Below are 13169 nucleotides of genomic sequence, written 5' to 3'. Positions count from 1 at the left end.
CTTTGGCATCACTGTGAAAAGGCATGTTCTTGGACCTCTGTCCCTTGGTTTCTTCACTTTTATGCGCTTTTTTGAGACGCAGGCAGTCTATTTCTTGAGCCCTCTGGAGGGCCATGGAACCAGGACGCACACCCAATGTAACACACGGTTCCGAGCACATACGCTCGCGTCCTGAATTAAATTTCATTACTGCCTCGTTTACTGCTGTCTCTACAGCGAAAAGGGAGGCATGTTGGTTTTTGGATAGAGACCAAATCACAGAATGCAAGCGCTCAGCTGCATTCCGTCTCTTCCCTCCTTTACACCGCTCAAGCAGCTGTGTGTCTGCAAGGTGTTCATACACTGGCAACAGCATTTTAGCAACTCTGCTGGCAGGCTTGTACTTGTGGGCTGGTTGTGCATGTCCTTGTGCCTCTGCAGCTCTGTGTGTACACCAGCTCATAGTACCTGGGGGGGGGGGGGCTCATAGTACCTGGGTGGGGGAGGGGGGGCTCATGGTGAGGACCACGCGAAGAGAGTCGCGAATGCTCGATGCTTGCGCCTCCACCGCTCCCGCTGATACGTAGCGAGTCCCCAAGTGCGCCTGAATGGTGCGATATTCGTTTGAGGACGTTGCGTACATTTTCGAACCACCGGCACACGGTGAATCAAAGTTCCCGTCGACGCGCCAGCAACGCTCCCTGATAACAGGCGCGCTTCCGCAGGCTTTGCCGGCGACGGCGACCTTTGATCCCAACGGCTGTCGGCAATTTCATCTCGGCGCTCGGTCGGCGGCGTTGAGCAACTTGAAGCTAGCGCATGCGGTGAATCATCGTTCACGACGAAGCTTGTCGACGGGTGAAGATCCTTCATAGATAACCGGCGCACTTTTGCAGACTTTGACGGCGACCTTTCATTCGAACGGTAGTCGGCGATTTCATGACGGCTACGTGAGCGAGCGCCTACGCGTCGAGGGTCGTTGTACTCGGGGAAGCATTGGATGCGTCCTTCGGTGACGATCACCAGACGACGCGTTATCGATGTTGTCACAGTGCGACTGTTAGATGCACCGCTGGGTTCTTGGGGGTGACGCGACGCAAGGCAACTTGGCATGTCATTCACGTGTCCCGTTGATTCCAGAACTGTCGTTGAATATTCCGCTGCTTCCGCTTACCGCCGCCTTTTTTTCGCCGTAGGAGGCCTCCGCTTTCGTTCTCCAAACGCACGAGTCGTCGAAAACTTCTTTTTGAACGATCGAGATTCCATATTGGCGTGCATGCAACAAGTGTCAAAAAACGTGCACGAAACATGGTTTTTGATGCAGACGACCGCGGCGGCTCCTCCTCTATTGTCGTGACAGCACCCAATGGGGAGCCTACTTGCAGCGTGCCAGCCAATTGGAGGCCCCGTTTCATAAAACGGCCCTTGGATTGCCTGTATAACCATGTGCTTTTTTTTTGCTTTTTGCGCATTTATTCTTTTCCGGTGGCGTTTGGAATGCGTGAAAGTGGGAAGGCGACGTGTCAAAGGATACCAAGATAGCAGCGATCAGTAACGCGAGAGATGAACACTTGCTTTGTGGACATCTGTGTTTTTGTGCGATTTTGAGCCTCTTTCTCGCCGATCACGCTGACAAACTTATTTGTTTCGGCCATTTGTGAATGGTTTTCAGCCAAATCGGTTTGGTACAGCATAGAATAGGCACTGCAGAAGCCGAAATGAGTGACTACCAAAAATCGATTTTTTTCGCGATCTGATCCCCACGTCCCCCCTTAAGGGAAGATGCTACTCGACACTTTTTTTTAATATTCACCCTTTAGCAATGGAACTTGACCTGTTTATGGAACTTTTTATGCTGATTTCAAATATATAATTAGTTTTCTTGCAAGTTACTTACTTTTTAGCTCTGCGAAATGACAAAGTGAGAACCCATTTGCACCCCCTCTTTTTATCCCTAAACTTCCGAAATTTTTTACCGTTTATAGTTCATAATTTAAAATAAAGTGTAGCATACAAATAACTAATTAGGAAGCACATACAAAATAAGTAATAGGCATGACAAATAATAGATGTAAAAAAAGTCCATATTTCACCTACCCCAGTAAAGGTTTGCATACATTTTTTATTATAAAGTAAAATATTAAAATTTAACTAGATAATTGTATTTGTCATACTTTGGAAAAAATTTGAGCAGAATTTCATGCAGATCCGAGCATAGAAGTGCCCCGAAATAAGAGAGGCACATGGAAAAGGAAATGGCGAAATTTGTGTTTCGAGAAAAACGAGTTTTAAAGTTAAAGTTGAGTTTTTATTTATAAAAGCGAGGGAAGCTGTCGTTATTTGAAGAGTGGGGCTTGACTCTTCGCCTCATGCGATCAACAATGGCGTGCGGCGACGCATTATCGGTGGCAGGGTGCTCGAAGACCGCATTTTCGGCCTTTCAACAGGCACCTTGTGCCCTTTAAACGCACTTTTAAAGCATTTTCAGTCAAGTCTTGACATGTAATTTTTTTTTTTTTCAAAACAGTAGAGGTTCTAATTTTATCACAACAATTGAAGAAAACTCGCATTTTTCGATCCACATCTCTTCTTAAAGGGGGGCGTGGCCCTTGAAAACCAAAAAATCGCGAAAAAGTCTGTTTTTTAAAGACCATATTGTTGGGTTGTATCTCACATAAACTACCTGTTTTGTAAATATCAGCACCTAGTTCAGGCCCAAAAGTGCAAAAAACAACAAGGCTATTTTCGAGGCTGCCGCAGCACCCAGAACCACGCGGTAAAGCCACAATGAAACCAACGGTAACGTAAAAGAGTATACATACAAGCTAAAAAGCTCCTAATGAAGGACATATCAAAAGCTTGAGCCTGTGGCGTGAATCTGGAAAAATCGCATCTTGGCATGGTGGCCAGCTTATTTTGGAAAGACACTTTTTGTATTGTTACTGATCAAAAGTTAATATCGTCGCTTCCAATGAAATTGAAAAAAAAAAAAAAAATTACCAGCGCGTCTTGTTGCATAGTTCTAATGAGTCTTCTCTGAAACTGGTCGAGTGGCAGTTGAGATTTCAATAGTCTCACACAGAGTAGAAGTGTGGGACACAAGTACACAGCATTAAAGTGAAGTTTAATGCGTTGCACACGCAAACCTAAATACAACGAACATCGATACAACAAAATATTGGTTTTAAGAAAAAAAAAAATTATGAATAGTCTTTCAATGCACACAGTGCTGGGAATTACGTTTATGGAGAATTTTTGGGTATAATAAACTTATTAGGGCTGTATGATGCATATTTGTTATAACTATATGGGGTTTGAGTAATTTTCACTATTAAGCAGTCCAGATGTACACTCAAACCTTGATACAACAAACCCGGATGTAACGAAATTGGTTACAAGGAAGTAATTGAAAAGTAGTCTTGCAGCTGATATAGCTTTAGGAATTTATCTTTATAACAAAATTCCTGATATAAGGAACTTACTTCTGTGTAAGATGCATTTTAGTTATGATGCTCGAGTCCCTCAAGACTTGCACCGTTGGTTGCTGCCACAAATTTGTGCGCCATCATAACGTTCAAAACAGAGCCGTAATGCTGTCAAAGGAGTATCCGGTGTTTGTCTAGCGGCCGAGCTCTCACTAGTGCTTCCTCTGTTGTTGCACTAGGGTGGCGGTCCAGCAGGTGGTCCAGCAGGCATCGGCGCTCGCCTGGGCCAGCCAAATGTGCCGTCTGCAACACAGCTGCGTCTTCTGGTGCAACAGATACAGATGGCGGTGCAAGCTGGACATCTCAACCCACAGGTGGGGGGGGGGATGTCTGCTACAGTGACGCGAGATGGTCCGAGTAATTTGAAGTCTGCCAACCCGATGCGGACCACTGAGAAGTGATTTCATTTCAAAATAAGCCCTTCATCGGCACAGGAGTAACCCTACGAGGTTTCTGGACCGCTATTTCAACAGTAAATTAGACTTAATAGCTGCCTTTCGTGCTCCTTTAACGTGCATTATGAGAGACGCCAAAGTAGAGGGCTATGAAAATTTCGACCAGCCGGGGTTCTTCAACATGCACCTGAATCTGCTCGATGCGACTGAATCGTTGCACGCTGCTGTAGATGTCAATAGTGCAAACACGACGCACTCCAAGATTTTGTTCTCGTTTACCCCGACTCTGGGCAATGTAGTGCATATTTGTTGTTTCTCATTGCTTCGGCAAAATCATGCACGGCTTTGCATCATTGCTAGCTCAGGGATCGTGTGGGTGCTTGTTATAATGTGACTTAGGGAGGAAACGTGTTGTGCCCTGTCACAATAGGTAGCCCCTTCTTGTTTCGTTGCACGCTTTTCGGCACGACACCAGCGGGCTGCAGCAAGCGTTCGGCACGCAGCATTCAAGCCCCAATTTTGGCTGCTTTGTGTGTAGGCTGCTGGCTTCATTTGCAATTTGTATGCAACAGCTACAAATAATTTGAGGCATGGACAAGCAAAAAGTTCTACTGAACTATTTGGTGCCCTAGGGCAGTTTTAGTTAAGTGGTTTTAGTATAGACTCAAACCTCGATTCAACGCACCCGAATATAACGAATTATCGGTTGTAACAAAGTAAACATATAATAGTGTTGCAGTAGACATAGTAATAGGAATATGTTTTTGTAATGAATTTTTGGATATATAGTCTAATCCCACTACAACAAACGCCGCTTCAACGAAAAACAGCAGTCCATAGAAGTCAGTGCATAAATATTGTTGCCACAATGAACTTTTTTTCTTCTGACGTCCCACTTCAACGAAATTTTGCGATGCGATTCCAGGCTCAGATATTTAATGCTATACAGCAAACCCAATGTTTAACATTTTGATGCCTTTTCAGAACCTGAAAATAGGTCGACGAAGTCTAAAACATCGTTGGCACCACCAAGAAGTACCGTATTTACTCGCGTAATGATCGCACGCCGAACTTGCCGCATCGGTATGTCGTGTGCCAAGTCTAGCTGATTATCTTCAAATCTCGCTCTTCAAATCTCGCCAACTGCACGCACCAAACATATCCTTAATTTTTGCCCACTGTGTGGCGGAACCGTGCCGTTTAGGATTGCAGTAAGGGCAAATGCCGTAGTGTTCACTGAATGCCCGCCACGTGTTTTTATGTCTGTGGCAGCTGCACACGCCTATCATTGTTTCTGTGATCTGAAAGCAGGCATCACTAGGCTAATGCCGTAAACTTACTGATTTAAATGAAAGCATTCCTTATTTAGATGGCAGAAACTGTTCTGACGCGCGTGACGTACTCAACCTCCATAACTGACGAAAAGAAGAAGAAAAAAAAAAGCGGTCGCTTCGCTCCGTCAGCCGCCATGTTTGTTTTGACATCCCGCACTGTTACAGCGACGGCCGCCTGTTGCTCGACCTGTGTTCATCCCGCAGCTATGTTTTGAAGCGCCGTTTCACCATGGGGCGGTACGCGAGCTTTACTGCCGCGTTCAAGCTGAAGGCACTTGACAGGGAATCGTGCGGCGACGACACCGACGCCAGTGGCGCTTCGGAGTCTGAATAAACTAGGGGGCGGCCCCGCCGCGGTGGTCTAGTGGCTAAGGTACTCGGCTGCTGACCCGCAGGGCGCGGGTTCGAATCCCGGCTGCGGCGGCTGCATTTCCGATGGAGGCGGAAATGTTGTAGGCCCGTGTGCTCAGATTTGGGTGCACGTTAAAGAACCCCAGGTGGTCTAAATTTCCGGAGTCCTCCACTACGGCGTCTCTCATAATCATATAGTGGTTTTGGGACGTTAAACCCCACATATCAATCAATCAAACTAGGGGGTCAAAGAGGTAAACAGTAAAAGGGCAGTGTGCCATGCATGTAGCTCCTGCATAGTGCGTGCATTTTATTACAAAGGTGTAAGCCTTATTTTCTTTTGTTTTTGGTCTATCGTGAGAATTCTGATTGGCGGCTTTTTTGCGTTTTCGGTGCTCGGAATATTTTTTCACAGAAAATTTACCCCGCGTTATGATCGCATCTCGATGTTGGAGTCAATTAAAAAAAAAGTGTGGTCATTATGCGAGTATATACGGTACCATTGCCATTGCTCGATAGCGATGGCAATGAGACTGCCCTGCTTTTGTCACTGGCATCGGGTTTACTGTATAGCCACAGACAATTGAAAGCTGAAGCTCAGTTGCTTAGTTCATGGTTTTCTTTTCGCTGCTGCTGGGTGCATCTGCGGAACAGTGTGTTTTCCGATTCCAATGCTTATCTTTTTGTTCACACTTGGCCTGTGTGGTAATTAATTAGAGCGGCTGTTCGTCCGCATTATCAACAAAATCAGCTAGCCACGAGTGATGGATGATAATAATAGCATAAAATAAGGCAAGAGTCACCGGTTGACTATACCCTTCTTCCATTTTGGCGTTTTGACGGCGGACAGCCGCTGGTGTTAACGTGTTAATGCAACTGTTTGGTTCGTTCACGAAGACCGTTTCAGGCATTGTTTCAGCGTGCTTTTCACCATGGTATCGCTATGCATGGGTGACAATCACGTCACTACATTGCTGGGAAAAAATAGGAGGCAGCTGACATTTTTTAAATTTTGAAAATAAACGTTCCTTTGTTTCGCTATTTCAGATCAGCTATAGTTTATTTCACTACAACGAAATTTTCGCTTCAACGGAATTTTTTTCGCGTGCCTTCAGTGTCATTGTAGCGGGGTTCGACTGTAACAAAATCAGTTTCGTGTAAATTCATCTGTGTAATAATGAGCTTTGAGTGTACATTGAAAACACAGTAGGCCAACCAATAACTTACCGTATAAACCGGAGTATAAGTCGACCCCCCAAGTTCAGGTTACTGAAAAAGAAAAAAAGGAAAACAACCCAAAACTGCCGAACCACATTTATTTGCGAATTGGGTGCACCGCACCCCGATCGTCGGAGCTCCCCTCAATCATCATCGCAACTGCTCCTATTCGTCCCGACGAAGCACCACTGCCTTCTGAAGACGAAAGTTTGTCGCTAGCCGCCTCCCACAGTGCGTCGTCTTCAGTGCCATCCAGCGAGTTGCTGATACAACATTTCTTGAAAGCATTTTTCACCATGGAATCCGGCAAGGAGCGCCACGCGGAAAGCACCCAGCCACAAACAGTCCTTTGTGTCGCATAAAATCCTTTGCGTCGCATAAATCGGCGCACCCAGCTTCTCGAGCGAGTTCCACGGCTTTCTTGCGAATGGTATCAATGGTCACTGGCAGCGAGCACGCATGAACTTCCCGCACAAAGTCTGCTAGCTTATCCTCCAGCTGCGGATGAATGGCACTTCGTCCACGAAACAAAATTTTTCGAGGATTGCGCATCTGCAGTTTCCCTTTCTGCGCCCTCCAATAGCGCATTCTTTTTTTTTTTCGATACACCAAAGCGGCGCTGAGCAGCCATATTCCGGTTCACTTCTGCGGACTCAACATCTAGTTTAAACGCAGCTGAGTACTGCCTTTTCGCACTGCTAGACATATTCAGTGAACGAAAAAAAAAAGGGGCACTAAAAATGCAGCGCAATGTCAAGTGGAGCGAAAAATCGGAACAGATCGGAAGCAAATCACGAACACAAAGGAAACAGACAAATAAAAAAAAAAGACTGCGATTGGATTTGGATACGGATATGGCCGTGTTTGGCTTCACAAGCACATGCAAGCCACATGTTGCCTGACAGCGTCGCACTTTCGGCTAGACACTGCTATATAAGACAAGGGGCGACTTTAACTTACTATTTATTTGAAAATATCTCGACTTATATTCCGGTTTATACGGTAGATTTATCGAGTCTACTAGATAGCTGATGCGAGCCTTTCTTTGCAGATTCTTAACCAGCCGCTGGCTCCCCAAACCCTGCAGCTGCTGTACCAGCTGCTGCAGCAGATCAAGGTTCTGCACGCGCTGCAGCAGCAGCAGCAGGTAGGGCACAAGGCGCCAACCTCCAACCCGCTGCAGGTCAACGTGCAGCTCACACAGACCAAGCAGCGCATCATCAACCTGCAGAACCAGATCGCCGCCCAGCAAGCACTCTTCCTGAAGCAGCAGATGCCTCCGCCTCCGCAGCCCCCGCAACAGGTAGGCTGTTGCTCTGCAGCAGTTGTGGCCATGTTACCGCGAGCAAAATGTTTACAACGTTCAGTTGTTTACCGGAGGCAGGGAAGCTTCAAGCCTGTTGTAGAACTCTCAATAATCACTGTTCGGGGGGGGATAATTATACCTGGATATAACAAAATTGATAACTTCGTTATATGCAGGTCCGGCCTGAAAAATTCGAAAAATAAACGCAAAAATTAAACAAAAGGGGGACTGAAAGCACTGAGCTAAACCAAAATGCTTATGTTACAGTAAAAAACTGCGTTATTATTGCGATAGCAATTTTATGGACTCTCTGCGTGTTTTTGCCGTCGCCGCCATGGTCCGTAACACGTCCAAATTGATAACATGCCCCCGGGCATCATTACTTTCACGAGCGGGGAAAAGCGCGCGAGCGCTGCTGAAGCAGAGATCAACAGGGTGTGCTCGTCCCATATCACCTGGAAACTGCATAAGGTGACATGTCCGGCGTGTTAGAACTACCGTCGAATGCTCAAACAGAAAGTAAACCACCTGTCTTGAACGAGCACTTCTCCCTGGAGCGGCCGTATTCGTTCACACGAGCGTTTTGTACGGGTTCCGGGATATCGGATCCAAAAGAGTTGGCTGCCAGCCTTACTTGTTATAACATTACAATTTTTCGCTATCGCATTCATAGCATTGCATTCAACGCGCCGTCATGTTGCCAGAACTATAATCGCGAAAGCTACCATCCTGCGAGCGCGTGGCGCTAGACAGAAGAGCGTTGCAAGCCGACCTCCTAAGATTTGTTGTCACCGTGGTCACGGAGAGTTTGCATCAGCGCCTAAGCTAACATCCTCTTGTTGGTGAAAACACGTTTGTCCGAAACGGACGCCATCGAAATTTGGTCAAGGAGACGTGCATACCAAGTGATTGATTGATGGGCGCATCTCGATCTTGAAATTTGATCTAAGTGCTCCCTTGAACTTGCGAAATCGACCAAGCGTGCGTTGTAGCGCAGACCTGAACAACAGAGGAACATGATTACAAAAAAGCAGCGCACGACGTTTTACATAAAGAGAGACGATAGGGACACCGCTGCACTCTCAACTAGTTTATTTCGTAAACGACCTTGGTTATTATACAACAAAACGGTGTACCACGTGCTACAATGACAACGTATTTTCTAAAAAGCCAACTTCGCAATCGCTCAAAGTAATCGATGCTTGGCTTATACAGTAATCTTTTCTTTTTGCGATGTGGAAGGCCTCGATCACTTCCCTTGTCATCTTATCTCTGTGGCTGGAAAGAATTTTAGTCTCAGAGAACAGCGGGGAACAGCCACATTCTAAGCAATGCCGTCTTAAGTGCGAGTAAGCATTATTAGCTAATGCTCTCTTGTGCTCCGTTAACCTTGTATTTATGCACCGGCCTGTTTGACCGATGTACATTTTCCCACACGACATGAGCAAACAGTAAACCACCGCGGTTCTGCACTCCACAAACAAAACACTGTGCTTAACAGAGCACCGACACCTATCCTTTTTTGTCAATCGCTTCCTATCTAGCCTAGCGCATATCTTTCCTAGTTTGTTAGGTGCAGAAAAAACAACTTGTAAGCCATACCGGCTGCCTACATTCTTTAGATTATGTGATATACTGTGCGCATAGGGTATGGAGACACATTTCTTTTTCCTTTCTTCATAATTCCTCTCAATTTGAGGCTGCTCCGAAGATATATTCTTGCGCACAAGATGAACCAACTTCTGTGCGGTTCCCCGCTGTTCTCTGAGACTAAAATTCTTTCCAGCCACAGAGATAAGATGACAAGGGAAGTGATCGAGGCCTTCCACATCGCAAAAAGAAAAGATTACTCTATAAGCCAAGCATCGATTACTTTGAGCGATTGCGAAGTTGGCTTTTTAGAAAATACGTTGTCATTGTAGCACGTGGTACACCGTTTTGTTGTATAATAACCAAGGTCGTTTACGAAATAAACTAGTTGAGAGTGCAGCGGTGTCCCTATCGTCTCTCTTTATGTAAAACGTCGTGCGCTGCTTTTTTGTAATCATGAACAATCACCAACTCGCCCAACTTTCGGTGTTACTGAACAGAGGAACAGTTGGTGCGACAGGCCCTCGCACGCCTCCGATGCAGAAAGTCGTCTGTGCCGTGAGCGTGCATTCTCACCATTATCGCGGTGGTGGAGAATGGGAGAGATGGGGAGGCAAACGCTCAAGCTGTTCCGGCGATGGGTTAGTGTTCGGGTGCAGTATTCTAGGGACCCTAGTTTGGGGAAGTCCTCGAAAGCAGGGACTTCGCGCTGGCAGACTGTTCGACTGCGCTCGCTTGGCGAGCCGCGCACCCAGGTGAAGCATCAAAAGGTTCAAAGGCGTGTGCACCGGCGAGCTGGCTCGGACGGGTCGGGGAGCGCGAAATATGCGAGTGAATTTTTTTTTGCCGTAAAGCTGACAAAATATTAGGGGTGCGCGAATTTTGTGAGGGCGCAAATTATGCGCGTAAATTGCACCACAATTCAGCTGTTTGTGTCACATACTTACCACGGTAATGGTGCGCTATGGCACTTTGCGATTTTTAAATATTTCGTTTTCGGGGATTCAAAGTTTTGGGGGTCGACCTATAATCTACTCCGACCTATATTCTGATTTCTACGGTACTTTAGATGCACTTCAAGTGAATGTGTCCTCTATATGGCAGACTGTTCAGAACAATGTGATAACTGCAGTTATTTTTGGACATTTAACTTATACAGGTGCCACCTCATGTTCCACTGCCTCCCACCGGACTGGGTGGTCCCCCAACACCACAGGACTTCCTTGGAGCCGGCAAGCCCGGCGGGGTCGAGGGCCTTCACTCCGACTTCCGTGACCTGACACTCAAGGACGCTGTGTCACACCAGCAGCAGCAACAGCAGCAGCAGCAGCAGCAGCAGTCCCGCCTCAACCAGTGGAAGCTGCCGTCGAGCCTCGACGAGGAGAACAAGACCCCACAACAGAATGGTGGCAGTGGTGGCGACTTCAGTCGTGCTCCGGGCCCAGTTTCCAAGCCTGGCAGCCTCTCGTCCTTCCTCGGTGCCTCCGACGGACCATGGTCCACAGGGGCTTGCTCCCAGGACGGATGGCCCGATGCACCGCCTACCACTAGCTGCGCGGGTGGTACTTCCTCTCCCACTGAGGGCAAGGACTCTGGCAGCGTCGGTGGCTACAGCCTGAGCGACCTCGTAGCCGAGTTCGAGCCGGGCAAACCCTGGAAGGGCGCGTCTGCCCTCAAGAGTGCAGAGGACGACCCGCACCTCACACCCGGCAGTGTAGTGCGCTCGCCTCTGTCAGTCAACACCATCAAGGACTCTGAGCTCTTTGGCGGCTGGAAGCAGAGCCCGCCAGGAGGGGAGGGCTCACTGGTCGCCTCTCTGGCCTCTCTCACTTCCAGCACCTGGGCATTCACTCCCGCCATGCATGGGTGAGTGCAGTTGCACAGTCCTGTGACAACAGCACATAAAGGTGGCCAGTGCATTTGCAGGTTTTTCCACGTTGGATACTTGAGCTACGCCTAACAGCGTGCGTGCATGTGTGCAGGAGCGGAAATGGAAGCGGTGCCTCTTCCAAGAGCAACGCCTCCAAAAGCGGCTGGGGTGGAGAGCACGTGACACCTAACCCGGACCCCTGGAACACCACGCCCAAGATTCGTGGCCCACCACCAGGCCTCACGTCGGGCTGGGAGCCGCCGCAGCAGAAGCAGACCTCCTCGGGCAACAACAACTTCCTGGTGCTCAAGAACCTGACGCCGCAGATTGACGGCTCGACGCTCAAGACGCTGTGCATGCAGCATGGGCCCCTGCAGCTCTTCCACCTGTTCCTCAAGCACGGCCTGGCCCTGGCGCAGTACTCTACGTGCGAGGAGGCCTCCAAGGCCCAATCAGCGCTACACAACTGCGTCCTCTCCAACACAACCATGGTGGCTTACATTCCTAATGAGGTGGAGGTGGCCCAGTTCCTGCAGCAGCTCGGCAATGGCCTAGGGCAGCACCCCTCGTCTCAGCAGCAGCAGCAGCACCAGCATCTAGGCTGGGGCGCCCCTACAAACGCCTACCACCCGCCGCGCCCCGTTCAGTTCGCTCCAAGCCGCCCCGCCAAGCAGACCACGGAGCCGTGGAACACTGCCGCTCCTACCTCGGTGTCCTCGGCCGCAGTCTCTTCGTCCAACACCAGCCATCTGTGGTCCTTCCCGGGTGCTGGCGGGGGCCTGTGGGCCGCGCCCCAGACAAGCCAGGCCGGTGGAAGCGGTGGCTCCAACCAGATTGACCACGACCACAGCGGAGGGCCCCAGTCGTCGCTCAACAATTTCCTGCCTGGTGATCTGCTCAATGGCGAGTCCATGTGAGTGACGGCCTTCCCTTCCTCGCAGCAGCGAAAAAAAAACAAAACAAAAAAACAAACCCGGAACTACTACTACAACTACAAAGGAGGAGCAGCATGCGTGAGCCGGTGCCTTGCCGGCCCCCTTTTGTGATAACCGCTTCTTTGTGGGGAGGGGGTGCCGAGCCATGCTGAGCCGCAGCCCCCCCTCGAAAGCAAGCAGCGGGAGCCGCTGCTTGGGTCTCTCTTCTATGTGTGTGTGTGCGTTTTATTGGTCTAGTGTCGTTTGCATGTCCCCCCACACCCCCTTTCACCATTTCTCCTCCGCCACACACACAAACCCTGACCCCCTTCCTCTGCCGCCGCCACTGCGCGCCCCCCCTATGCCAAAACGACGACACAGACCGCCTTTATCGTAGTTTTTTTTTTTTTCTTTCATTGTCTTGTTTCGTCGCGGGTACGTGTGTGTGCGTGAGTGATTTGTGTTATGCTTGCCTGTGTTGTCGCGAGTGGGGAAGTCAATCAAGATGTAGAAGAAATAGTATATACACACACACATAAGATATATATATATATTGATATTATGCATATATATTATATATATATATATTGACCACCTTTTACACGTGACTAAGAATGTAAGAAAAAAAACTGGGAAAAATTCCAACAAAAAAAAAAGAGATGAAGGTAACTACAAGAGAACACTTGCTCTTCTGCACAACGTGTCTATTCAGTTTTTATTACCGTCG

At 48.2% G+C, this 13169-nt stretch overlaps 1 protein-coding gene across 6 annotated transcripts in view; it reads left to right on the top strand.

Moving 5' to 3' along the window:
- The window catches only part of gw (trinucleotide repeat containing adaptor protein gawky), a 53096-nt gene extending 40519 nt beyond the window's left edge, over window positions 1-12577 (top strand). For all 6 annotated transcript variants that reach the window (XM_037431472.2, XM_037431471.2, XM_037431469.2 and 3 more), the window contains 4 exons: window positions 3644-3778; window positions 7814-8065; window positions 10818-11524; window positions 11641-12577. In XM_037431472.2, the coding sequence (XP_037287369.2) occupies window positions 3644-3778; window positions 7814-8065; window positions 10818-11524; window positions 11641-12445 (1899 nt within the window). In that variant the 3' untranslated portion in view covers window positions 12446-12577. The remainder of the gene's footprint in view (window positions 1-3643; window positions 3779-7813; window positions 8066-10817; window positions 11525-11640) is intronic.
- The last annotated feature ends 592 nt before the right edge of the window (window positions 12578-13169 follow it).

Source organism: Rhipicephalus microplus, chromosome 7 (genome assembly GCF_043290135.1).
Source record: "Rhipicephalus microplus isolate Deutch F79 chromosome 7, USDA_Rmic, whole genome shotgun sequence".
NCBI lineage: Eukaryota > Metazoa > Arthropoda > Arachnida > Ixodida > Ixodidae > Rhipicephalus > Rhipicephalus microplus.
Note: the sequence above shows the minus strand (reverse complement) of the source record. Positions and strands in the feature narration are given on the sequence as shown.